At 44.2% G+C, this 26,982-nt stretch overlaps 1 protein-coding gene and 1 long non-coding RNA gene across 2 annotated transcripts; both read left to right on the top strand.

Annotated features, from left to right (window-relative positions):
- The first annotated feature begins 128 nt into the window (after positions 1-128).
- LOC121354785 lies at positions 129-1,541 on the top strand. The gene is made up of 2 exons (XR_005955334.1): positions 129-322; positions 909-1,541. It is a non-coding gene; the product is annotated as an uncharacterized LOC121354785 (long non-coding RNA).
- A 6,015-nt stretch (positions 1,542-7,556) lies between these two features.
- BUB1B (BUB1 mitotic checkpoint serine/threonine kinase B) lies at positions 7,557-25,735 on the top strand. Its single transcript, XM_041469645.1, has 14 exons — positions 7,557-7,798; positions 10,545-10,813; positions 11,090-11,202; positions 11,738-11,835; positions 12,123-12,175; positions 12,959-13,043; positions 14,063-14,220; positions 16,272-16,418; positions 16,592-16,707; positions 16,984-17,145; positions 17,836-17,978; positions 21,066-21,237; positions 21,595-21,701; positions 25,163-25,735. The coding sequence occupies exons 1-14, from the start codon at positions 7,557-7,559 to the stop codon at positions 25,350-25,352; spliced, it is 2,055 nt and encodes a 684-aa protein (XP_041325579.1). The 3' UTR covers positions 25,353-25,735.
- The last annotated feature ends 1,247 nt before the right edge of the window (positions 25,736-26,982 follow it).

The raw sequence follows: 26,982 nt of genomic DNA, 5'->3' as shown, positions 1-26,982 counted from the left end.
CCCCCGGCCCCCGAACCAGCCAATCAGAATCGTTCTCCCTCCCGCTGCCCCGCCCCGGCTCCTCCCGGCCGCGTCCGTCTCGTGTCCGCGCTCCTGATTGGCCGCTGCCGCCCAGCCGGGCTGGGATTGGCGCGGGAGCGCGCGGGCCGCGGGTGCGCGCGCAGGCCGGTCCCCTCCGGGCACGCACCGTCCCTTATAGGCACGCGAGCCCCCACAGCCGCGGACATGTCGGTGTCCCCCGTGAAGCGGCAGAAGATGGAGTCGGCGCTGGACCAGCTCAAGCACCACACCACGGTGGTGGCCGACACCGGGGATTTCAACGGTGAGGGGCGGCGCGAGGGGATCCCGTCACCGCATCTTCTCCTTAGCCCCCTGTCCCGCCCCCCTTCACGGAGAGTGGGCGCGCCCGGCCGAAGGGGCGCGCGCTGGGGGGAGCGAACCACCCAGCGGCCGGAGGGGGGCGGGGGGAGGCGCTCGGCGGCGGCGCCTCGGTCCCGTCGCGGGCAGATCCCGCCGGGCGGGACATTTTCCAGACCCTCCCGTGATCTTCTCCCGGTCTGCCCTCGAGTGTGCCCTGACCAGCACGTCCAGCTCTGCCTGCTGTCAGACTCAAGCCAGGCTCTGCTGTGCTAATGAATTCGGGTTTTCTTCCAGTGACCTGTCCAGATCTGGGACGTGTTTGGGGTTTTTCCAAACTCAGGCTTGGATGGGGCTTGGAGGAGCCTGGTCCAGTGGGACTGGAAATGGATGTGCTTCAGTATCCCCTCCAACCCAAACTACTCCAGGATTCCATCACTCTGTGACACGCTTAAAAGCTGGTTTGGGGTTGGAGAAAACGAAGGGGAATGGTGGATTTTATTTGTTACAGTGGAGCTGTACGTTTATCAATTTCCCTCTTGCATTTCCAGGATGCAAAAAGTGAGAGGCAACTTGAGGACATGTGCTCAGTCTGACAGAAATAATGTTGAAAAAATTCAGCCTGCTGAATACTGCAGAGACAGTACAATTCCAAATGGGTTGTATGATCCTGACAATTCCAAGTATACTTAATGGATAAGCCTCAAAAGGTTACAGGAAAACACCCAGGAGCACATCCAGGAAAACATCTTGGAATTAATGGATAAAATCATGGTGTATTTTCCTTGTACAGCACTGCATGTGCTTGATTTTAGGATGTCTAAAACTGTTACATTCCTGAAAACAGGCAGGTGTGGGCTAATTTATAGGCAGAATTTGTGATATAAAAATATTTGTGGTTATATGTATATATAGGGTAGATATTTATGAGTTAGATACTCTGTAATACATATTTATATATTTTTAATAGGTGTGTATAAATATGTATATTTTATATATTTTTTTATATGTGCACATAAATATTTTTCATCACACACTCTACCTGTCTGGGGGCCTTGCTGGTGAGCTCCCAACTCGTTCCTGAGGAAAACTTCAGGCACAAGTTACTTGGTTTAATTGTTTTCTCTTTTTCTTAATTATTTTACTCGGCTGGAATAACTAATAAAGTCAGCTGTACATGTCTAGTTCCAAGTGGGACCAAGGAGATTTTCTGCACAATCCAGAGTGGATTTTAAGATACTCATTAGTCAGGGAAGTGAGGAATAGGATTTTTAACACTCCTGGGCTGTGAGTGTGGCCAGAGGTCCCTCCTAATGAGCAAGAACCCCATGGCCCAGGGCACCAGGGCTTTTGGGCATGGAGAACTTAATGGCAGCAGTTGGCAGCTCTGCCAGTTCAACTGATAAAATAAATCCAAGACTTCCCTAGAGGAGTATTTTTCCTGGATATGTGTAAATACAAGCATACCTTTTTACTCTCAAGTGAGTGAAGTTTGGGGTTGTTTCCCTTAAAATTTAAATTCCCAGACTTTAGTTCTCCTGGCTGGGCCCGATGTGCAGCAGTAGGGCAAGGGCTGGAGCTGGGAGCAGATTCCATCGCAGCCCAGCCGTGCCCAGGAGCCTCCCTTGGCTGTGGCAGCAGCCTTGGGAAGGGATCAGACATTTGGAACTGCCCAGACTGCAGGAATGGAGGGGGAACTGACCTGCACAAGTAATTCAGGCTCCCACAGAAAGCTGCTGGGCCATGGTTCCAGGCCAGGAGTGTCAGGACTGTGGCATCCTCAGTGCCACATCAGTGGTTAATTTCCTTGGAGCTCTCAGGATCAGGATGATGTGGTGTTCATTCCCCCTGGGAAAGCAGGGAGCAGGATCAGTGCTGTAACCATGACTCTTTCCTGCTCTCTGCACCTCCTCCAGGATGCCCTGGAGTGCCCTGGCTCATGGCAGTTTAATCCGTGTGGAATGGCGTCCCGTACCTGACTGCAGCTGGGACAGTCCCTGAGTGTCCCATGGAATCCTGGGGTTATTGCACAGACAGTCAGGCCTGAAAGTCCCCTGCAGCAAGAGCCCAGCACCTGGCCACAGAGGCAATTCCAGCATCTGAAAGAAAGGGGCTCCTCTGCAAACTCCTCTGCCATGAGGTTTCTCCAGCAGAAATCAAGGAATGGCTCATGGCAGGGTGGAGATTAAGTTATTACAGAGGGAAGTAAAAGATAAATATTTATCTCATTTTCCCCTCAAAAGGTTCATGCTCTGCCCTACAGATTATTTCAGGTTTTTCCCACAAGATTTGCCCTACCTGTCCATTACTAATCATCTAATTTTTATCTCAAAATAGTCATTCTCTATCCTGGAGAATATGTCAATTACTATCCCTAAAATTTTCACTATGTATCCCCACGTGACTCTCTTAGTTTACCACATGATGTTCATTCTCTTCCCTGGGAATTGCTTTTAAGTTTTTCCCCCAAATTGTCCCTTTCTGTCCACTTCTGATTTCCTCATTTTTTACAAGAAAGTATTCATGCCCTACTCTGGAGATTATCTCCAGTTTTACCCCAGTTTCTTTCCCCTATGTGTTCACTACTGATTGCCTGATTTTTACCTCAAGTATGTTAATTCTCTTCCCTAGAGATTACCTCAGATTTTACCCCCAAAACTTTCCCTGCCTGTGCACTACTGATTGCCACAGTTTACTTCAAAATATTCATGCTTTCTACTATAGGCCACCCCAAGTTTACTCCTAAAGTTTTCCCTACCTATCCACTACTGATTATCTCAATTTTTACCTCAAATCAGTCATTCTCTGTGTGCAGACACTGGACAGTAAACCACACAAAGATTTAAAAGTCTGCACCAGGAATAGCAGAAAGTTTTCCATGAATTACAGAAGTTCCTTTTTTCCCTCCTCATCCTGGGACTGCTGGACTGAATCTTTCCAACCAGGAGACAAGGGAGTTGTTATTAACACTTAAGCCTCTCAAATGCTGTCATTTCTCAGACAACTGTGCCAGCACTGAGCTACTTCCATATGCCTGCAGTGCTTTGGGGAGGAGCAAGATGACATCCCACTTTTGTCTGCAAAAATTTCAAGATCATAAAAAGTCATTTCCCTTCTCTCTCTGACCCATAACCAAAGCAGCCATGTAGAACAACATGGACTGTTCATGGAGGGGATGATTCAGTTGTGGGTAAAAAACAGACCATGCAATGAGACACCAATCATCCCTGCCTTGAGTGTGTCCAGGCCTGGGAGAAAGCCCTTCCCACCACACTCTTGGCCTTTCCCAGTCTGAGTAACTGTGGAAATGCACATCCAACCCCAGCAGGCAGTCTGGAATGTTGTCTGAGCACCAAACACCACAGCCCCAAGCACCAGCAGCCTGGAGATGCTCTGGATTGCACTTCACAGCCTCAGTCAATCCCACGTGGGAAAGACAAGTGGTTTTTCTTTTGAGAGAGAAGAACACATGACATCAAGGGCTGTCCCAGCTGACCCGGCCCTCGTGGGCAGCTCCATCACTGAACAGGATTTTTCCATCATGTTTCCAGTGCCACTGGAAAACACTGCAAGCCTGTGGGTCTGAGGTTTAAGAGGTACTTTCAGATCAGCAAAAAGGTCTCTAGCTGCAACAATTCACTGAATTCAGTGGTAGATCCCGAAATCTGTTTCCAAGTGCATAAAAACCCAGAGGAAAAGGTGCTGAGTACCCAGGAATTCAAGGTGCTCCTGGCACAGATTTCCTGAACTGCTGGGAAAAGGTCCCAGGTCTGGCTTTGGCTGCTCCCCCTGCACACTGCACTCTCCAGAGCAGCCATCCTGCCTGGGAAGGCCCGGGAGAAGGGAAGGGGCATTGGAGCCCCTCTGGGAAGCTCCAGCCCCACTGGCAGCGAGCAGTGACCCTGTCAGCGCCTGCAGCCCTCGCCCCAATTCCTGTCACTTGGTGGGTGGCTCCTGATGTGGCACCTGGGGACATGGGATGGGGGTGGCCCTGGCAGTGCTGGGGCAGCAGTTGGACCCGATGGTCCACAGGAACACCTGAACAGGTCCTGGCAGGGGCACAGCATTGCCACCAGGTCCTGCAGCACGGCTGCTTGTACTTCAGGACTTCTGGGTTTTGGTACAGATCCACTGGAATTTAACCTCATAAAAATAATTCGGCAAGAATTAACATTAATCCAGGAGTTCCAGGGCATCACCTTTGTGTGATCTCAGTCAGTTTAACTGGGGTTTGGAGGAGAAAAATTGGTTTAAAGGTGTGATCAAACCTCTGTACAACCCTGTCAAGATTAAGGGCAGCAGAGCAGGTATGTTGATAAAAATTACAAAAATTACTTACTTGAATTAATAACAAGGACTAAAAGACCTTAATTAATCTCTCCTGAGCACAGGAGCTGTAAGTGCTGGTGCAGGGCACCCTGTGTGCAGGAATATCGCAGCAATGACGCCAATTACCAGGACAAACTGTTGCTGACCCAGAACAACAGCCAGGGGGAAATCTGCATCTCTGCCCCGAGCAGCGACCTCGGCGGTGCCTGCCTCAGAGGGGCTCTACGGACTCGCGGTGACACAGGGCCCTGGCTGACACCACCATGTCCACAAGAGGTTGTTCGTGTTATTTTCTCGACCATTCTCTCTTTTCATGTCTTCCCCGGGCCGCGGCGATGAACGATCTCCCCGAGGGCCTGACGCAGCAGCCGCTCCCGCCGCTGACCGGGGTGAAGGCGGCTGCGCAGCCCCAGCGCCATCACCATCACCCCGCGGGGCTCCCTCAGAGGAGCCCCCTCAGAGCCGGGCCCGCGCCGCGCCCGCTCAGGGGACCTCTCGCCTCAGCGACCGGGACAGAGCGTGCCCCGCCACTGCCTGCCGCTGTCTCCCGCTCGCCCGCGGCGCCTCTGACCAACGCCCCCGTCCCCACCGGGACGTCTTTCTGGGCACGGCGTCCTCTCTCGGCGCCATTTCTTCCCTACTCAAAGCGCATGCGCGAGCAGTCGCCATATTGGAAAGGGCACCATACGCCTAAGCCGCCATCTTAGGTGTGGTAATGTGAGTTCCGCCCAAAGTCCGCCATCTTGTGTCCTGGCAGAAGTAACTTCCTGTGAGGGCCGCCATCTTAGGTGTGGTATGACGTGAGTCCTGCCCAGACCCGCCATCTTGTGTGCTGGCAGCAGCCGGGTCCGGGCGGTTCCGCCACTTCCGGCCCGGGCCGCCCTCTTGGGCGTGGCCGACCTTGATTTGCGGCCACCTCCGCGCCCTTGGGAGCCGCGTTTGTCGCTGTCCATCACACAGACAGACAGACGCACACGGACACACACACACATCCCCCTACCCACCACACTCATATCACAGTCCGCGCAGCTCGACCGAGCCCCGCCCGCTGTCCCCCGTCCGGGCTCTCTCATGAGTTAGTCTTCGTTACTCACAAGCATCACAAAGGCCTTCAGAGGCCGTAAGTCAAGGGCAGTTGTGAAAAAAACCTGCTTTCTGCTCGTTCAGTTGCCTTTAGGACAAAATATCTCTGTTATTGATCACACTTCCAATAACAGCAGGTAGCTGCTAATCTATGTTCCTGGCAGGATATTCCTGTCCCAGTCCATGGCAATATCTTTTTGCAGCTGCCTCCTACGTCAGTGTGTGCAGGTGCTGAATGCAGAGGGGACAGGACCCCTGAGGCGCTGCGGATGTTGGGTTTTAGGAAGAGAGCCGAACACGCAGGCCCGGCTCGCTGCAGTTCCCCGCGGGACCACGAGGCGGTGCTGCAGGACAGGCTGCGAGCGCACTGCCCGGCCCGGCTCGCTGCCCCGGGGCCCTTCCCGCCGCCCCCTCAGCGAGCGCCGGGAAAAACTGATCTGCTCAAAAAAAACGTGCTCCGGCTCTGGAAGCAGTGTTGGCATATCCATAAAGTCCTGGAATGTTCCGGGTGGGAAGGGACCTTAAAGCCCATTCCATTCCACTCCCTGCCATGAACAGCGACAGCTTCCACTGTCCCAGCTTGCTCCAAGCCCCGTCCAACCTGGCCTTGGACGCTTCCAGTCACTCCATTCTCCTGTGTACTACTGCAGCCTGTCAGACTAATTAGCTGTTTATTGGAATGCTGTAGGAGAGAAGGTAATGAATGGGTCTAAGTATCACATTAACACAGCTATGTACTTCTGGGAGCCACTTTTGGGAGTGGCAAACTATGTGTTTTTCACCCAAAAAGTGAGGTTCTTTTGTGTCACCAAAGCAGAAGTCATCGCCAGTTGCATGAAGTAAGCGCTTCAGGATAAATGACAGGAGAATCAGCAAGTGCCAGCGGTTAGCAGAGGGAAAGGGCGAGAACACACGCGAAAAGGAACAGGAGTATGCTTTTCAGATGAGACTAACTGAGCGCACTAATTTTTAAATTACTTATTATTCCCCGCCGGCCGGCGCTGGTGAGGCGGGAACTACATTTCCCGTGATGCCCCGGGCCGACGCAGGACGGTGCCAATCAGGTGGGCGGGGCCGTGGCCAATGGGGAGGCGGGAGAGGCTTGAATATTAAAGCGGCGGGAATAGTTTCCCATTTTGCTGGCGAAAAGGTACAGTGTCGGCTCCGGAGCTGTGTGCGGTACGTCCGGCCGGCTGGGAGGCAGGTCTGGGAAGCAGGTCTGGGAGGGGTTGGCGGAGCCTGCGGCGCTCTGGGCTAAGGCGGCCTCAGGAGCTGTGGGGTCCGTGAGGGGGTGAGGACTGAGGTGCTGTGGGGTTCGAGGTGTGCGGGGCTGAGGCGGTGTCAGGGGCTGTGAGATGAACAGGGCTGAGGTTTGTGGGATCCGTGAGGGTTGTGCGCCTGTGGGGTCGGGGCTGAAGGGCTGTGGAGTCTGTGAGGGGCCATCGGGTGTCAGTGGAGTCTGTGAAGTTCGCGACACTGATGGCTGCCGTGCCTTTGAGGAGCGCTCGGGGAGCCGTGAGGTGCGTAGTGCTTGAGGGGCTGTGGGGATCTGTGGCATTCCTGTGCGGCTGAGGGGCTCTCAGCTGTGAGGTGCGCGGCACTGACGGCTGCGGGATCCGTGAGGGGCTGTGGTGTGTGAGCTGTGCGGGGCTGTGGGTGTCTCTGGGGGTCTGCGAGGCGCTGTGCGGGGTCTGTGAGGGGCTGAGAGCGGAGGCGGCCTGAGGGGCTGTGAGGTGTGTAGGGCGGAGCGGCGGTGTCTGTGTGGGATCCGTGCGGGGCTTTAGGGAATGAGGTGCTTGGCGCTCGCGGCTCTGGCGCTCTCAGATGGATTTTCCTGCCCGGCGCGGCGCTGGGGCCGCCCGGACAGCGCGGGGTGCCCGGTGCCGGCGTGGGGCGATGCGTCCCGGAGACCGAGAGCCTCGCCTGCCGTCGGTGCCAGCCGGGAGTCCCCGCCGCTCTGCCCCGCCGGCCCCCGGCTGGGGTCGAGGCTCGGCTGTGCCCCCGCCTGCTGCAACCGCTCGTGGAACTGGTGAGGAGCCAGAGGGTCCCGGCTGAGCCTGGCTGAGGCTCCCCGGGACCCTTCAGCATCCGGTGTGAGGAGGGTGGGGGCGTCTAGGAGCAGGGAAAGAAGCAATCACCGGGGAGGGAGATGGCTTAATGTTAGCGGCTTTTGCTACTAATGTTGCCTGCTTGCGGTTCTTCACTGTCAAGATGAACTCTTTTAATAGATTTCCCATAGGGCGGAAAAAAACCCCCAAGTCACTCTAAAAGTTGGGTATCTAAGTGGTGTGTTTCAGCTGTACAGAAAATTTGGGATAAATGAGCTGAAGAAAGCTGTCTCTGTCAGGTTTCAGGTCAGTACCCAGCTGTACAGGTGTCCATTTCTTTTTAAACACAAGATTAAAGGAGAGGTGGTCATGTCCCAGGAGACAGCCACTCCCTCCTGACCAGGGAGAATGTGCAGCTCCTCAGGCAGGGACAGGAGATGTCCAGCCTGCAGAAAGAACACAGTGCAGCATCTTGGAAATCTAGCAGGGTAAGGTGACTGAAAATGGATGGGCAAAAGAGAGGAAGGTGTGTCTAAACTGATTACTTTAACGCCTCAAAGAAGAGGCTGTGTCTTTCTCCTTTGCCTGTGGTTTGTGTCTATTGCAAATACAGTTAAATGATAGAATCGTGAAATTGTTTGGGCTGGAGGGGACCTTATAGATATCCAGTTTCACCTTCCACTAGCCCAGGTTATTCCAAGCCCCATGCAACCAGGCCTGGGGCACTCCAAGGATGGATCAGGCACAGCTTATGTGGGCAACTTGAGCCAGGGCCTCAGCACCCTTCCAGGTGTTATAGATAATTAATGATAAAGCTAAATCAGTAATTAATAAAAAGATTTTTATTTCATGACCAAGATTCGGTCTCTGATAGCCACAATCAAAGGGTCAGCGTCAAGCCCGGGATCGGCACTGGATGAACGCAGATTCGAACTCGAACTTCACTGCTTCTAATCCCCCCTGTTCACAAATGCAGTAGAATACTGAATACTGTCTCTGTCGGGCTGGCTTTATACTGTTTATTTCGCCTGGGGCAGAGTTTGTTCTATTCTTCTCATTGCTGTACATATTCATGTAGTTTCCTTTTCTCCACGCTGGGCTGGACAAAGCCTATTCTGGGAAGTGGTGAATGCTGATGGTGGAGTTAAGGGGATCTGGTATTGGGATGCACATCCTTGATGACTCTGACTGTCTTGATCATGGATACTTGTCAGGTATGCATCCCTTGGGTGTCTCTGGACTGTCCCAGGCAAGGGCCCATCTCTTTTCCTTTGCTAATTCGGTTCTCTTCCTCACTGCCATCTGTGATTTCGCAATTGGTGAGGCAATCTCTTTCCCCTGCTGTGGCTTGTGGTTTTGAAATCTTTAAGAATTTTTGTACAGACACAACTTATTTCATGTATATTTTACCCAGGCACGAATGAATCCATCACATATATCACACAGGGAAGAATTTCTTCCCAATATGTCATCCAAAGCCACCTAACTGTGGCTTAAGGGCATTTCCCCTTGTCCTGTCACTGTGAATGAGCCCTTGTGAATGGCTGCTCTCCGAAAGAGTCCCTGGCCACGTCTACTCTGTTCACGTTTAGCAGGCTGATATGGCTTGAATAAAGTTTAAAAACTCTGTGGAGTTTTAAAATCAGGAGAAGGAAATTCTTGCTAAGCAAGAGAATTGGCAGAGGTGGCTTGCTGAAATGTTTGGAGGGCAGAAAAGGAATGCAAGAGGCAAAACATGAGCCAGGGAAGGGGAGAGAAGCCAGGCATTAGTTGAATGTGTAAGATAGAAGCGTTAGAGTTGAATTCTTTTGGAAACTAGAACCTGAAGGAGGAACTTGTTGGCTGTCTTGTGCACAGAAGGCACGTACAGCATTCTGCAAGTCTTGTTTTGAAGTGCTTGTGAGGAAAACAGAAGAGTGCAGATCAAAAGGATTCAAGTGCAGTATCAATGGAATATTTATCCTGGCAATAGGATGACACAGAGTAGCTTCCAATGGCTTAAACTAAACATGAAAAGGAACAGCTGTGCTACAGGTGTTTAGGCTGTTGCAGAGAAGTGATGGAAGACCTGGTGTGAAGGGAATGAATCCTGTGAGATCAGGTTTGTTTCACAGGTGCTCAGACAAGCCCCAGTGTTGCCCTGCTCTTTGTAGCTGAGAAAAGGAGAATAGAAAGTCACGAGGCTGATGCCTGGCTGTGCCAGGGTGACTTTATGATGCTTGTGTCCCCAGTGGTCTGTTCTGTTGGTCACATGCTGGAGCACAAGCTTTTCCAGAGCATGTTAGAATGATAATGTAAAAGCAAAGCTTTCCTTGAAGGCCTCCAGGCACACACAATGGCAAAAACCAGTGCTCAGAACTGATGGGATCGTGTTCCTTTTGTCCCAGATAATCATTCTACAAACCAGAGTTTAGGGACTTGTCACGCCTGTGGTCACACAGCTGTGAATGGAATTAAATGGAACAGATCCTGTATCAGGATGCATGACAGTTAAGACATCATAAGAATTTTGGTTTTGCCTGTACCTTATAGATACTTTAAGTTGGATTTGTCTTCTGTTGTTTGTTTTGTTTTAGTTATCACACAATTCTGAGTAGTTTGGTGTTACTTATTCCAATTTTCTCATGTATTTTTTCTAAGCACAGAACAGAATGTCTTTACAATACTCCAAAACTAGGTTCTGAAATTAGCCCTGCTTTCTCCTGTGCCTGTTTTTCTGTGCTACAGTGAAGTTCACAAAGCCCACATAGTAAATTCCTGCTTTTTCAGGACCCCCTGCAAAATTGAGCCCAGCATAAACTGTGTGTTAAGTACTCGCAAACCTGAGGAGCGGGAGGACCCACTGCAGCGAGTGCAGCATCAGCAGCAGGATGCTCAGGCAAAGAAAGAGATGGTGATGTACTGCAAAGAGAAAGTTTATGCTGGAGTGGATGAATTCTCTTTTGAAGAGATCCGAGCTGAAATCTACAGGAAGAAAGCGAGAAAGAAAGACGAGGGTATGTTCCAAAGTGGGCTGGAGCAAGTAAGGTATTCCAGATGGAATCATAAAATTTTATTTGCTTCTGTCTGTTATTGCAGCTGCTTCTCTTTTTCTACTGGAGTAGTTGTTTAACTGCTGTGAGGTACAGAGACAGTAACACATTCAACAGCTTTATGTGGAAGCTGTGGGACAGGGAAAGACCACCAGAAGTTTTGGCCCCTTGAGAATTTAGGCTGCAGCCACCAATTGTATGTGAAATAGGCATTGGGCCTTAGAGGTGTTCTTTCCTTAGATGAAATACAAGCCATAGAACGGAAGAAGGAAGAAATACAAAGGAAAATTGAGGAGCTGGAACAGAAATTAAAGAAAAAAGAAGATAACAAGCAGCAACAACCACATGAACAGGTATTGTCCTCATTTAACTGCAAATAGCTGCAATTTTAAATTAAAGTACCCAAGAAAGCCAAAAGGAAGTGTTTCTGATATTCTTGTAACACATTTTGAAGTTCTTTTGAAAGGATTCTTCACTAGTGAAGTATATTCTCTCCCTCTATCTCTCTCTCTCTCTCTGTCTTCCTTCTCTGTTTCCAAAACAATGCCTTCACAGTAAGTACTTTAAATAATGAAACAGAGTTGTGATTTTGTAAGCTACCTAACTGCTTACATATGTCCTTAACAGTTGCAGGGTAACTAAAATCTCCTATGAAAGTATAAATATGGTTGCAAAGAGTAAATGATGCCTTTTAACTTCACTATGCAATAAAAGTGGACTTTACTTTCTTCATGCAGGTAAGCTAAGTACAAATACAAGTAGCTAAAGGCAACCATTTTCTATCAGGGTTTTAATGGCTATGCGAAATTATCATCATGTTTTTGGAACCTTTTTGCCTGGCTTGTGATTCTACCACTGTAGAACTGAAATGTGGCTTTGTTACCACAGGCAGCAGAGGTAATGGGAGCTTCCACACCTTTGGGATTGCAAGGATTTACTTTTTCCAGCACAAAAGAATGTGGGGAGAAACAGCCTCAGTCACAAAGGTAAAGGAGGGGTGTTTTAGCCAGCAGAGAGAACACTTGTGAGGCTATGTAAGTATGACTAGTAACATGGATCACTAGCAGCCTGTTTTCTCAGGTAGAATGGAATATAGCCTTGGCATCAGCCTATAACCAGGATCTGTGCTCTTTCTTTGTTTGATTATTTGTCTGAGGGATCTTGACTTTTTGCAAGAAGCATTTGTCATCCTGGCTTGACTTTTTTACAGAGTTTACTTACGTTTTGTGAAGGTCTGTAGAATACAAACTTGTTTATTTTATATTTTTCGCAGTGAATTCCAGGTCTATGAAGATACTCAACTGCATAAACCATCTTGTTCTGAGGGTACGTACTCAAGTTTTTTACCATTAACAAGAAGGTCTGGTTTAAAGGGAAGTGTTCCATGAATACCAAGAAGGCAGCAAAGTAAAACCCAAAGCTTAGGTGGATTAGAAGAATGACAGTGCGTTTGTTAGTAGTGCCTTTTACCTTATTGAGCAAAACATGGAGCATCTAAGAACTGTCACTATTTGAAAGGACTTTCAAGAAGAAGGGCATTTTTCTTTCAGTAGCTGGAAGGTTTTCTTCCATCTTTCATGTTTGCAGTCTTACTAACATTTCAGAAGAGTTTAATGCTGTAATGAGATTAATAATTACCTTAAGTCCTTTTTCCTCAGAGGTTTTGCTAGGGGAATACATCCCAAAATTGCCTATTGTTGATTTTGCTAAGTTTTGTTGGGAAGGTCAAATCCTGAAGAATTTTACTTCTGATTGGAGTTGACTTTTGTTGCTGTTGACAGCGGTTATCCAGATTCCTGATGTATCCCCAGACAGCCACAGTGGAAATACATTTTTAAACTCTAAGGAGAAACAGAGAAATGAGAGTCTTGCAGAAAAATGTACAAATTCTGAAGCATAGTCTAAAACACATAAAATGGTGGTAAAGGGGTGGTTAATTAACATGGCAAAACCAAACCTTTTTAAATGGGTTTCTTTATATGCCAGCTCTGTAACTTGCTGTTAGGAGCAGTACTTCTAGAACTGCATATTAACTATTTTAACTAGTGTTGGATATGCTATTTTAAAGGAACTGTGGATATGATAGAGCCTCTTGGTTTTTCTTTACAGATGTAGGTCTGCTTCCCCCACCGGCTGCTGTTCCATTTTTCTCTATATTTGATGAATCCACTACTTTGACAAATCAGAATATAAGGTAGAATTATTGAAGACCTGGATTTCAGAGGGAAGGAAAACAGAAACATCAAAACCCTTGCTATAGCAGCTGAAATAACTGTTTCTTGTAGGAGTGTGTGGGGATGTGTGTTTTGTTTTGTTTATATTGGTATTTTTTTTATTTAATTACTCAGAGTCCTTGATAAAGAAATACTCTTCTGTTCTTTATCTTCGACCTAGAACTATTTAAGCTGCTCTATAAACTTGCTTCATTCTGGAGAGCTGTAGTATCTATTGCTTACTGCTGGTTCTACGGTAGAAATTGGATGATTGGAATGATAATAGACTTAAACTCTTGAGAGAGCCATTTCTTTAGCTCAGGGTCCACTTTGCCTTGAGCAGATTGGAGAGGTAATAGCAAGCCCACTTGCCTTTTTGGATTACTGCTGTGGGACTAATTTACAAGGTTTTTTAACCCAATAACTTGCAGAGAAATTAATAAATAATAAATGCTTTCTGTCATTATCAAACATGAAGAGCCGTGTCATCAGTTCCTTTTATACAATTGGCTCATGTACTTATGTTGACTATATAAAATGTTTTTAGTGTTTGTAGTTTAGTTTGTGCTTGAGTTGTTTTGCTGGCTCTTAGGATGTAAACATGTATACCATGCTGAATGTGTTTTTTACTCGGGATGTTCCTTGCTCATTATAATTAGGAAGAAATATTTCCCACCCAACCCTTCACTGCTTTGAAAGCACTGAAATTTTGTAGCAAAGATTGTGATAAATATTCAGGATGTCTTCTGTTGTAGCAGTTAAATTTGGTGAAAGAGAAGATTACTAAAATCATCTCTAGACTAAGATTCTGAGTATAATCAATTATCAAAAGTGAAATGAAGCTCTGACATTACTTCTGGCTTTCTGCTAGGGATGGGAAAGTATTTCTTCATGTTAATTAAATCTGGGTGTGCACTGTATCCTCTCCTAGTCCCCCGGTTGATGTTATCTACAACTGGTATCTTTGGTTAGTCTGAGTACTTGATCTCTTTATTTACAGCCCGATCATGGAAACCAGCCTGGAAGATGCTCACTCATCAGGTGCTTCTGTCTCAGGAGGTTCTCTGTCCTCTGTTACACAAACATCTGCTATGAAATACCTGCAGATCAGTGAGAAACTGGAGCTGGCTCAGAGCTTGCCTGCTGAATTAGTTACTGGTTAGTATTAAACTGAATTTCACTCGCAACAAATAACTTGCACCTGTCACTAAATGTGGGGATTTTTCTGTCCTTCCTGTATCCCACTCTGCTTTGTGTGTTACTATGACTGGTGGCTCAACTTGTCTTCCTTGTCTGAAGCAGCAGTGAGGTGCAGTACAGGGTGCTTGTCAGCATCCAAAGCATGTCAGTATTAAGGTAACAGATAAGTTACTTAGGGTAGTAAAGCAGGCAATCTGTAGGAGTAATGAGGTCAAATTCCAAAATTAAAAATTTGGACTGGTTGGCAGTAATAACTGCTAAGGTAGCTTTGTTTTGGTTTGTCTTTCTTCTTTCTTTCTTTCTTTATTTTCTTTCTTTCTTGTCATCATACTGTGTGTCTCCTGATGTGCTGATAAGCTACTACTTTGAAAAGAATGGATACGAATTTGGAGTCTAGTGCAAGTTGCATAATTTTGGTTTAAATCTGCATTTTAAGTATGCTGTAAACTGTTGTGCTGCTTCACAGTATCATTCTTATTCCTATTGATGGAAAGCAGTACTGATATTTAAATAGTCAATATCTTTGCTTATCTTTCTCCTAGTTAAAGGCATTTGTTTCTTTCTGTTCTAAATATTTAGATTACAGTTAGAACAGAATTGGTCACAAAAAGCCTTCAAAATCTGGCTTGTGGAATTAGATGTGTGTTGGATGATAGTGTTCAAGGTGTTTAACCTTTTTTAGCTACTTTGGTTTTGTTTTATGGTTCTTTATTAGAATTGTGTATTTGAAATTTCAGTGTATCTACTCTGGAGAGTTATGTTCTCATGTGCCTACAGACTATTTTATGATGAAGAATGCTTGGCACTTGGAATGAAAATACAATTAGAAGTCATGTCACAGAAATAGCTGGGATATTTTGGGTGGATCTTTGTGTTGTTTTTATCATATGTACTAAACTTTAGAGCAAGATGAAAAATCTTTTTAGAAAAAAATAAAGCATTTGTTCAGATGTTTTAATGGTCCTTTCTTAAACTTTGGATCTTTCCAGTTGCTTTGTTTCTTGATTTGTTGACATCTCCCGTGAACTGCAGCTCTCACCCTGGATATAGTAATTCTTAATACTGTGTAAAGGACAAAAATTACTTCAGGTAGCTGTCCATTTATTTCTGCAAAATATGCCAGTAAATTTCCTAGGTTTGTGATGTCAAAAGCTTGGAACACATTGTAGCCTCCAGCCTACATTATTTCCTGGATCTTTCACAGCATTGCTTCCTGAGCAGTACTTACTGCAATGCTTTTCAAATAAGGGTGGGCAGAACAGTAGATAATCTGCTTCCTACCTGTATGCTGTGGAAGTTTAAAATGTTCTCCCTCATCACAGCCATGGCATTTGGGAGAAGGCAGTAGAGGCCATCTACTACATCAGTTCTTGTGTTTTGTCTCAGTGATCAAGCAGAGTAAACATTGAGGCTGTCTTGGTTTTTTACAGATCAACTCATCTATTGAATGATCTTATGTTCTGTTACAAAGGAAAATAAGTCCAGTCCTACAGGTGTCTTCCAGGAAATAAAAGACATCATATTCTTAACATTGCAATGAACAGCAGAATTGGAGTCCAACTTTCTTTTCCTTTTCTTACATAAAACCTCTGCTGTAATCAAAGGACTAAATTTCTCTAAACCCCATAATTAAAAAACCCCAAACAAATCACTTGCTATGGGCATAGATTAAAAAAATGGATGTTGATTTGCAGACTGAGTTTGAATTCTGCTGTGGCTGAAATAATTCAGAGCTTTGTCTCTTGTGAAAGATACATTTTGCATGATGCTACAGTAGAATCCTTGAGACCTCATGATAAAAGTCTGTAAGACAGTTTTAAAGACAAGGGTCACATTGACTTCCCAGAACTATTGGAAAGAGATCAGTTGACTTGCTAAGAGATGAATAGTAAATCAGAACGTGGATTGAAAGTTTCCAGTATCCAGTTTACTTATACTGACAGATACAACCAAGTTGCAAAGAGTTAACACAGTTTCAGCTCATCTCTTCATGTTGTTTGTTTTCTTAGATGATGATGTGGCTCAGATCCTGTGGAGCCCTGAAGAGCGTAAAAAGCTTCTGAGTTCTGTGCTGTCATCATTGGCTGCTTCTCCAGGTTTTCACTTGGAGGCTGGAGCTCTGCCTCACATGGAGGTTGAGAAAGACGTTGAGCTGGGTAGGTGTGCCAGACCGTCTGCAGTGCAGCGTTTGTGTTCTAATGGGTTTGAATTAGGGTTCTTATCTACCCTCTTAGTTTTATGTGGCACAGATGGGGAATGACTTGGGAAGAGCTATTTACTGGCTATTTACATACTTATGACAGTTTATGAATATAAACTTTCAACACAGGAAATGAGACTTACTGCATCAAAATGGAATATTGGAACAATGAAGAATACAAGATGTTTTTTGCCATTCCAACTGGTTGCATTTTCCAGTGGGATGCAAAGGGATTTGCAATAAAGGTAACACACATGATGGTTATTGTACAAGAAGTGTGAACTGGTAAAATCTCATCCATTAATATAAACTCTTAATTTCTGAATGAATTAATTTCCATGCAAGAAGTTTGCTACTTTGAGTACTCTTCCTGAGGATCTAGATTAAAAGTTTCTCACTGTGAAAAATGTCTTCCTTGATCAAGTGGGAGGGGGGAAAAAAAGAGGATAAGAAGAATATGAAAATGAGCAATTTACACTTTATTCCAAAAATAAATGTTCTTCTTCTGTACCTTCTTGTAGGTGTATTCTCAGCCTGTGCCTTGGGATTTTTATATCACCCTTGAGTTACAGAAGCGTTTGAATTCTGACTTTGACCAGAGCTTCAGTGAGAATTGCAGCTGTTACCTGTACCAGGATGGCTGTGCCATTTTGCACAAGGATACAAATTGCTTCACACTCAGGGTCAGTACAGACAAACCAAGGACAGCTGCAAGGTCCAAACTCCTGCTTGGGTGCCAGCAGTGAGTCTGGAGCGGTGTTACGCTCCTTGCTGAAGAGCTTCTCCTGTCTAATCCTGCAATACAGGTGCTCTGGTCTTTATCTGTGTACAAATCAGGGCTGTCTGTTAATGCCTCAGTTGGGTCTGGTTTCTCATTCATAAATCATGTGCTTCTCAGAGACAATCTTGAACCAATTTTTCACATTTTCTGACTTTGTGAGCCATAAAGACTGGAGCCAAGAACCACATATTATTCCACAGCAAGATTTGCATCTAAAGCTGTTGTTTAATTTGACCTCTTTCAATACATTCCAGTCAGCTACAGCAAGGTCACAGCAATTAATGTCTTGCTGAATGATTCTCACTTTAAGTCTTGTAAGTGCATTTTGAATTGTTGCATACAAATAGGACTGAAATTCAGTAGTGATTTCAGTCTTCAATTTCTCCCTCCTGGTCTTTTGTCCAATTCTGAACAATAATGTTTCCTAGCTTACATTTCTTGTAATTCTGTCTGGGCAAAATCTGATTATACTGAGTTTATGGTGGGACTGTTACCTCTGTACAGATGAATAATGAAACAAAAAGTGAGCTATAAATGTTTGACCTAATCTAAGGTAGAAGGGTACAGAGTTAGATGTTTATTCTCTTTTCAGGATATTCTCCATGACCGTAAGTTCATCACAAAGGAAATCATCTTCTTGGTTGTTCATGATCTTCTGCATGTGGTAGAGAAGCTGCACAAAGCTGAGATTGTCCATGGAGATCTGAGGCCAGAGGTGTTGTTTCTGGGAGACAGGTTTGTCTCTGCCTGTGAATATGGGAGGGTACAGAACAGTCATTTCAGCTACAGCCCCTGTGCTGCTGTAACGTCCACCCTTGAGCTGGTGTACTGAAGTACTGAGGCCTGAACAACAGGCCCTGAGCCAAAGCTGACCTCTAGATGAACCTTCCAACCAAATGATATATTTGTATCTACTCATTAATGAAGAATCATTAGCAATATGATGTATGTACCCACTCGTTGTCAAAACATGTATTCACCTTCCTGTATTTAGAAACCAGATAAGGCCACACCTGGGTTTTGGGGGTATAGGGGCAAAGGCAACTCCCTGGGCTGCTCCTTGAGCCTTGGGCAGGCTTTGGGAGGAACCCAGGAGGAGGCTGACCCCAGATGTTCCTGGACTGGAAGTGGTGTGAGCTTGTTTATTGCCCACAGTCCAAGGGTCCAAGCTGGGCCCTGTCCCAGCACAGCTGGAAGTCTCTTTGCCTGCGGGTGGACGCACCCGTAGGAATTCCCAGTCCTGGGAGGGGATCTCCAGCGCTTGGCTGTGACAGGGTCCCCCAGCTGCTGTGTGGCTCTGGAGGGTGGTGGAGTCTTAGAGTGTAACTGGTGCTGTATCTTAATTGCTGTAGGCAGCCCTTGGTAGCAATGATGAGATGCATTGCTGAGCTTCTCCTTGTGTAATTCTTTATAGTCTTGCATTATAGAAAATGACACTATTCCTTAAGTTGGTTTCTGTGCCTCTTGTGCTGAACCTGCCCAGTGGCAAAACAGGCCTGATTTTGCAGTCCAGCTTTTTTAGGCTCCAGTGTATTCTGATAAGAGTGAAACCACTTAATTTAGGAATAAGCCTTCCTGTAGAAATAGTATACATTGACATTGTAAAACTTATGCTCAACAAAATGGTTTTGCTATTACCCATGTTTTTAAGTTTCTGCTTTACCAAGGTTCTGGACCATTAAAGCAAGTTACAGTATGGTTTGTAACTTGCCTTTACATACCTGAAACCCAGGAGATTAGAAGACAAAAGACAGGTGGGACTGGAATATCCAGATACCCTAAACAAAGTGTTCAGCTTCCTCTGCAGTCCAGCTGGTACCTTAATGCATAGACCTAATTTTCTTCTTTAAGCTATTTCCCATGTTATGTTAACAAAGTCACGTATCCCTTGGAAAGTGATCTGTGAACAAAGTGTGGTTATGTCTGGAAATAAAGCACAAACCTTTCCAGACCATGTTAGAATGATAATATAAAAGCAAAACTTTCCTTGAAGGCTGTGTGCCTTCAGGTACAAAAAAAACATGTGGCAAAAAACAGTGCCCCAAATTAGATCCTTGCAATTGATAAGATTGGGCAATTAGAATATCTGGCCAATATTGTCCAATTAGAGGAGCAGTTGATTATGTAATCTCCTCCCTGGGTTCTGCCCTCCTCCCCTACCCTTATTATGCCAGTGATTACGTGGTGCAAAATAAAGTGTCCTTGGAGAACTTAGAGGCATGAGATAACAAAATTTTAGGAATGTGTTAATAAGTGTCTGTTCATTGTGGGAAGGAAAGCTGGAAAAGTACTGGAAGTTACACTGAGGCATTTAACAGTCTACAGAACTACAAATACATGAAGAATACATAAAAGCTAAAAACTTCAGGCATCAGTGGGAAGCCAGTAACCACAATGTCTAATGAATCAGATATAATTCCATTACATGAATTCACTGGGGCTGTTCTTAGTTATCACTGATATGTTAAAAATAGCTATTAAATTTACTTTGAGCATACAGTCATCTAACATACATACTCCCAACATATTTTACTTATAATTTCTTTGTGATTATTTTATTAAGAACTTATTTACATAATTATTTATAAATTACATACCTGTACTATGCAAGTTCTAATATTTTCTTCACATCCTGAAATGGGTTGTCTTGCACATTCTTTAGGGTGCTGTGTCCTCTTGGAAGTCACTGATCTAATAGTGGCTTGATGGACTTGGATACCTCCTACTGAATTCCTCTGTGGCAAATACAAAACAAACAACTGCCAAAAAGTTAGGATAATGGTTTGGGGCTTTTTCAGACAGCAAAAGGACAAGTGCATAGTACAACTTACAAAATAAGCTCAGAGCATACGAGTATGTAAGAAGAGCAGTAGTGAGAGCTGTGGTATGTGGATATTGTTGGCTTGGCAGTTGTCGATAGAGGTACTCCTCCCTGCCCTTCTGTTTTGTCTTCCCTCACCTGTAGACTAGGAGAAGTTTGTTGAAATATTATCAAGTTTAATTACTTTTTCTATCAAGTATTCTGAGATTTAGATAGAGAGGGAGAAGTGCAAAACATTACACTGATTCCACATTTATTCTTGCCTTTTTGCTTTTATCTATTTTTTATATTCTTTACATATCTATATTTGTAGCTCTGTAGCATTTTACCTACTCTATTAGACAGAAAGATAAAATAAATTCCCAGGTGGCTCCAAGCCCTGGGGTCTCTGAAAGCCAAGGTTGAAAACCAGCTCTTCAAGACACATATTCATAAACAAAATTTAGTTCCTGTCTGAGGGCGATTGTTCAGAAATGGGTAGAACCAGGGGGAATTACCTCATCACCCCTGTCTCTAACTGAGGATTCTTGTCAATTATGCTAATTTGCTAAACATATAAAAATTGTACCTGCTTTGTTATGTGTGCATCTTCAGCGCTTTTCATCCGGCATGTTGTGCACCATAAGGATCCTTACAAGGGTAACCCCTTCTTATCACCTGTGTCTGGCTCATCATTTCAGGACCAGTGAAAAGACATCACACTATTCCCACAGCCCACAGACTTTGTTTCAGATAACTGTGACAAATACAAAAGTAGCATCATCCTCAACCCTTTATTGTTTCCTGTTGCTTACTGTGGAGACAGCACTATCATCCCTAAGCTCCCTGCTGTGAGCTCTTGCCATGCAGGGCAGCCCTAGCAGCAGTAGTTCTGACAGCAGCCATCAGAGGGGAGTATTGACATGGCTAAGACTCACCTTCACTGTGCTGTTAAATTTAATTCTAAAAGACAGAAAAAGTTTGTCGCATTGTCTTCTGCCTCATGTGCTTCCTCTGCTCAGGATCTGCGACGCGTTTTCTAATGAGGAGGTGCCAAATGCTCTGAAGGTGGTGGATTTCTCTCACAGTCTGGATTTGAGGCTACTGCCTCAAGTCAGCTTGCCCTACAACTTTCCCACAGCTCAGACTCCTCATGGACAACAGCTTCTGGCAGAAAGTTCTCTTCCTTATCAGGTGAGACTGTATTTAGTAGGACATCTTAATTTCTATGTTTCCTTTACAAAACCCATTTTCTTAAAATAAAATTTACAAGTGCCATGGAAAGCTCTGATCAATAAACACTGAATAAAGAGAATTTTGCATCTGATGGAATCTTTGGCATTAAGTGAAAGGATTAGCAGTGCTGTTCAGTGATTGTAACTACTGTATTAGAAACCTATAATGAAAACAGAATTTCACCTTTAGAAGTTTTCTTGTTTAACAGGTCTCTGGAAGATTCTGGTGGAAGGATGGTTCTGAGTTAAATGTGTGAAAGCAGCAAGAGCAGAAAGTGATAGACATTGAACTTTGTGGTATTTGTTGTGATTACAGGTAGACTTGGTTGGCATTGCAGATATAGTCCATTTGCTGTTGTTTGGGGAGCATATCCAGGTCTATCAGGAGAATTCCATCTGGAAAATCAGCCAAAACTTTTCAAAGTAAGTCCTTTTGCAGAGGGGGGCTGCTGAGAAAGAAGCGACATCAAATTTCATTTTCTTCATAGTGATACTGTCTTCAGAGCTTAGACTGTACTGTCTTCAGAGCTTGGATTGTACAACAACTTGGGGCTGTTTTTGCCAAAAAGTGTTAGTTTTGTGGGGCTGGAAATTGTGAAGTTGTTGGACTTCTTCACTGGTGGCCTCAGTGCTGCATAGGAGACAATTTTAAGTTGAATATGAATAAACGAGATGAGATGATTTTGCTTTTTGATTCTTTCAGGTGAGGCACAGTCAGCACCTTACAGCTTGGAGAAGTTTGTAAGTGGGTGGGTGGTGAGGGGGGCAAAGATCACATGGGCTTGTTGCCTCAGAGATGGATTAGTTTGGCTTTCTGCTTTTTTTTTTTATTCTACTAAGACACTGATGGCAGAGTGTAACAGCTGTAGAAACGGTACATTTGTACAGCAAAGAAAATAATTTAAAACTGTCATCTAAGATGCAAGTGTGCAAACAGCTGCTTTTTGGAAGCCGCTGTTGTTTATTTTGTTAGGCACATACTGCAGGTTTTCTTGCCTTGGCATTTCACAAGGATTTTCCAGAATTCTTCCAGCAGTTGCTGGACAGGTATCTGATTCAGGATCCTGCATCGCTGCTAGGACCATTGCTTTAAGAAAACATACTACCAGCGTGGGAGTTGTCCAGTTCCCTAGCAACCTGTACTGCTTACATCTCCCAGTTTGTTGTGTTCAGCCTTTGGAAAAAATCCAATCTTCTTAAGCTGGGTACAGAGGAAAACATGTCCTTTTTTTTATTTATTTTTTTTTAAATTCTTCCTTTACTGGGTATATGTCTGGTTTTCTACTATGATATCCTTTGTTTAATTCTGCAAGAGATTAAATTGCGCTACTGCAGATGAAGCCACATAAGGCCTGAGTTGAGAAGGCTGAGACATGGTGTCAGGGACCAATCAGGATGTGGGTATGGGAAAAAGAGCAGTAACTGTCTGGATAACTGGAGCAGGAGGAATAGTAAGTCTGAGTTGGGAAGGATAGGGCTGTCTGTCTGTCAGTGAAGTTTGGAGAGGAGGAGTTTATTGGAAAGGAATTGTAGTCAAAGCTGTGGATTCTGGATTGAAAAAATTAGGATTTTGGGCTGAGGTAGAAATTGGAGGAGTCTTGAGGAGTGAGACCTGTGAAGGGCTACAGGATACACAGCAGGAAGAAGATAAGGTCTGGGCACAAGTTCTGTAGAGCTGGAACCAGGCTGTAATGGCTTCTTGCTCACCTGCATGCATCAGTTCATAATTTGGGAGTTCAGAGTACAAATAAGGAATTTCTTTTCCATCCTGTCTTCTGCTTTCCTTCTGAAAGTGTTATAGACTTATCATTCATCATCTATACTTACTTGTCAATATCAATTATTCCAATAAATGTCTGCATAGGTGCTTTAGTTACACGTTGTACTGAAGTCTTATATCTACAGTGTAAATGAGGTATTTCATTATGTGGCAATAAGGAATTTGCTCTGAATCCATTTCCGTTCACACGTGGATCTTTTAGTCTGTGTAGTTCTTTGCTCTAGTCTGTTTGAAGTTTTGAAGTAATCTGTGACAAGTAAATTCACTGCTGCAGGGAGCCTTCTTCCACCAGAAGAGGCTCCACAATTGAGTATTCCCTGGGAGAAGAGTCAGCTGATGCAGATCAATTTTGCTCTTCATGTTGTGCATACAGCCACTCGTGCTGGTGACACTGTTAACACCTCTGAAGACACAGGACTCTTCTTCCTGCTTTTAGTAATTTTACTTTTGTAAAAATGACATTCCTTCTGTCCTTTGTGTTCAAAGTTCTCCAAGTGATTTGGGAAGTGATTTTGTTTTTTATTTCTTTGAGGTTCATTTCAGTTTTGGGTTTTTTTTCAAGGATTTTGACAGAATAACTTTCCTAAAAACAGGGTTCTGAGAATTCAGATATTGACAACTAGAAATAAGGCTTCTTGCTAGAAGGCTGACTGGTGTTAAATACAACCACCATGACCCTCTTATCTTAAGAAAGCTTTTTAAACAGGATTTAATTATTTTTATTAAACAAATGTAGATATAGCAGAATGACTGTAAGAGCTACCAATTTTACTACCAGTTCAGCAATTACCGAAGCAGTGGGGAATTGCAGGGTAGAGCACAACATTTTTCTTCCAAGGTCAATGGCTTTCAATAAAAGAGAACCCACTTAAAAGGTGACAGAACAAATGGAAACCACTGAAACATTGTGGTAGAGGTTTAGGAGAAGGTAGAATGTAAATTGTGATCAAGTTGATTTTTTCATCTCCAAGTATAATGCTTACAGCCTGTTTTTCAGGGGAGAGCTTTTACCATTATTAAAGAATGGATATGGTGATTTTTTTCTCTTTTCACTGCACTATTTTAGGAAACTTCATCTGTGCAGGTTTATGTGAGGCAGGGTATAGGAGCTGTGTTTGAATTTTTAGGACTATTTTTGTCACTCAGATCTCCTTACACCTCCTTAGCAACACTTCATCTCCTCTGCCACACCTTTTGCTCATCTAATCCCACAAAGAAAATGGACTCAAGTCTTGCATATTTTTTTCTTGGTTAGGTTCTGCATTGACTTAATTATTTTAGCAAATATAAGATTTAGCAGTGAAATAGTACAGGCTGGATTCATTTTGAGACTGGTTGTTGCTGTTTTGTGAGTCAGTTAGATAAAGCAGAGGCAGATAATTTGTTTCAAAGCCACTGTAACTCCTAGCTCGAGGGAGAAAAGTGCTTCAGTAGTCAGTAGCAGTGTGAGACAGAAGAACAAAGGGTTTGCTCTAATATCAGTTTTCTGAGACTTAAATGAGTCACTTAACCTTTTTATTCATGTTGTGTGGGTACATCTGGGAGAGAGGGGATTTATTACTATTAATTGTCTCCAAAATATTATCTGTACAGAGCTCTGGCAGATGGAAGGTGGGGCAAAAAGGAAGCAAAACTGGCTCTAAACCACCTTTTTTTTTTTTCCTTGCAGTTTTCCTTTAATATTGCCCTGTTAACTTAGCTTGCAAGTGGGTAAATAACATTTACCTCTGCCTTTTATTCATGAAAGGAGTTTCCCAAGTTGTTCAGTTCAAAAATGTTCTTGATAATTCCTGTAAACTAAAACTGCCTTGGCTTACTGTGCATGGTGGTAGTGGTCAGTTATACTAGAAGAGGTAACTGTATAAACAGTTGGTTTAGACCTGTGTAGTTACTATCCAGAAACCTATTGGAGAATGGGGTCCCTACATTTAAAATGAACAACTTATTCCTAGTTTTCCTTTATATTTACTCAGGTGAGTGAAATTATTTTTTCAGGTATGGTTGTCCCTGGATGTTTAGTGCTGAATATAAATTGAGACCTTGACAGACACATTGTGTGTGTGTGTTTGTATTGTTCCACTGAACACTGCTCTGTTTGTTTTAGGACCCCTGACAGTGATTTCTGGAGTAAACTTTTTGAGAGAATTCTGAATGCAGATGGTAAGTCCACAGTACCTCTGCTGAGAGAGCTGAGAGAGGAAATCAGTGAAATGTTTGACAGCTCTTTCAAAGAACGACTTTTGTTGACCTTAGCTGCTGTGGGAGAAACTTTCCTCCTGGTGAACTTCCAGTGACTTCATAGGAAACAAACACATTTTGTATTCTAGAGAAGAATTTGTTGTTGCTTTCTTATGTTTTCAAATGTAAACATGAGAGTGATTGGAGCCATTTCTGCAATACTTCACATGGGACTTGCTCAAGAATGTTTCTATTGCATGAGTGCATGGAAAACCTCCTGAGCCTCTACATGAACCTTTCTGTGTCGGAGCAGTTTGTGAGAGAAAATTGTTTGTCTTAACTGCCACCTCCCCTTCTTGTACAGCTCCTTAAAAATTTAACACCTAACTTGCACCACACTCTGAAATGTCTTTGTCCTGCATTCAGTTGGTCCTTCAATTGGTGTTTAATCAATAAAGTTGTGTTTTGGTAGCGAGTGTCATATTTAACATTGCTATCAAATGGTTTCAAAAGACTTCATTTAGAATCCATGCAGGAGTGCTGCTGCGTGACTGGGAATGTTTTGTGGCTGCTGGATGCAAAAGCCCCTCATTTGGTGGCAGCTTTCATAACCACATGGGATTTTCTGGACACTTCAATACAGCTTAAATGATTCTGTTTGGAATGTGCTCTCACAGAAAGTTGTCATAAGAAGGAGTAGATGAAGTCACAAGTGGAAAAGCTGCACACATAAACCTTTTTTCTTCTTAAGGCAAGAGTTTTGTTTACTTTTGCAAGGGCTGGAGTTCCTGGCTGGATTTTGAGCATCCCTGAAATCTCAATTTGCCCTAAGTGATGCGTTGGCAGGCTTTTGTGAGAGGTTTTGTGGATAGTTATATGTGTTAACCTTTTATGTACTGCATTACTGAAACCAGTACAAAGGCTTCATTTTATTCAAGACAACGGTGTTTACCAGATCCAAACCCAAGGTGGTACTATGTACTTGAAGTGTAGGGAAACTTCTCAGACTTGGGATTTACTTCCTTGCAGCTTCTCCCACACAGGAAAGTGAGAGTAGATAACTGCATCGTTAGCAATTTCTTCTCCCTAAGAAGCCAAATGGATTGTGTTTTTTCATTTAGTTGAATTCTCCACCCATGGTTCTCCCCCTTTGGGTTATCTCCAAATTTTGGGGTGGAACTCAGTTTTGTCTTTTCCACATTGCTTCAAGCCACCTTCTTTCCTGCTTTTTTTCTGCATATTCCATCACTGTTCCTCTTACTTTGGTCTGTCTTCTTTTTGCTCTCATGGATTCCTAATGCCTTTTTTTACACTTTTTCTCTGTAAGGGCTATATGTTCTTCTAATTCAGGAATAGGACCTAAATGCCCTGATAGACCAGCTTTAATATTGAATGTAAACTGCTGCTGAAGAATTTATTTTGGTCCATTAATGCTTCTTGTAGTACATGGATTAGTCATCTATTGAGCTAGCAGATAAACAATGCTCTATCTCTAACCAGAGTTTAGAACCAAGATCACTGCTAGAGCACTGAGGAGTCCAATGCATAGCTAACTTCTGCTAGCTCTAAAAAGATGCTGTGTTTGTTCTTTTATTTAACTGAATTTTGTTTTGCTTTTGCTGATCCTTTAACAGCCTTTTAGACAAAATCTGGGGAATCTCACTTGCTGTCCTCTCAATTGCAACTTTTCCAGTTTATATCCTGCAGCACTGAGCTGAGTACCAGGTATATTAGGAAGAGAAGGCT

Source organism: Pyrgilauda ruficollis, unplaced genomic scaffold (assembly GCF_017590135.1).
Source record: "Pyrgilauda ruficollis isolate IOZ18807 unplaced genomic scaffold, ASM1759013v1 scaffold239, whole genome shotgun sequence".
Lineage (NCBI taxonomy): Eukaryota > Metazoa > Chordata > Aves > Passeriformes > Passeridae > Pyrgilauda > Pyrgilauda ruficollis.
Note: the sequence above shows the minus strand (reverse complement) of the source record. Positions and strands in the feature narration are given on the sequence as shown.

Bases quoted from the DNA above. Each gene is read 5' to 3' on its own strand.
- BUB1B (XM_041469645.1), top strand. From the start codon at position 7,557: ATGAGGTGCTTGGCGCTCGCGGCTCTGGCGCTCTCAGATGGATTTTCC. The intron at 11,836-12,122 runs GTAAAGGAGGGG...TATTTTTCGCAG, and splicing joins AAACAGCCTCAGTCACAAAG to TGAATTCCAGGTCTATGAAG. The intron at 21,238-21,594 runs GTGAGACTGTAT...TTGTGATTACAG, and splicing joins AAAGTTCTCTTCCTTATCAG to GTAGACTTGGTTGGCATTGC.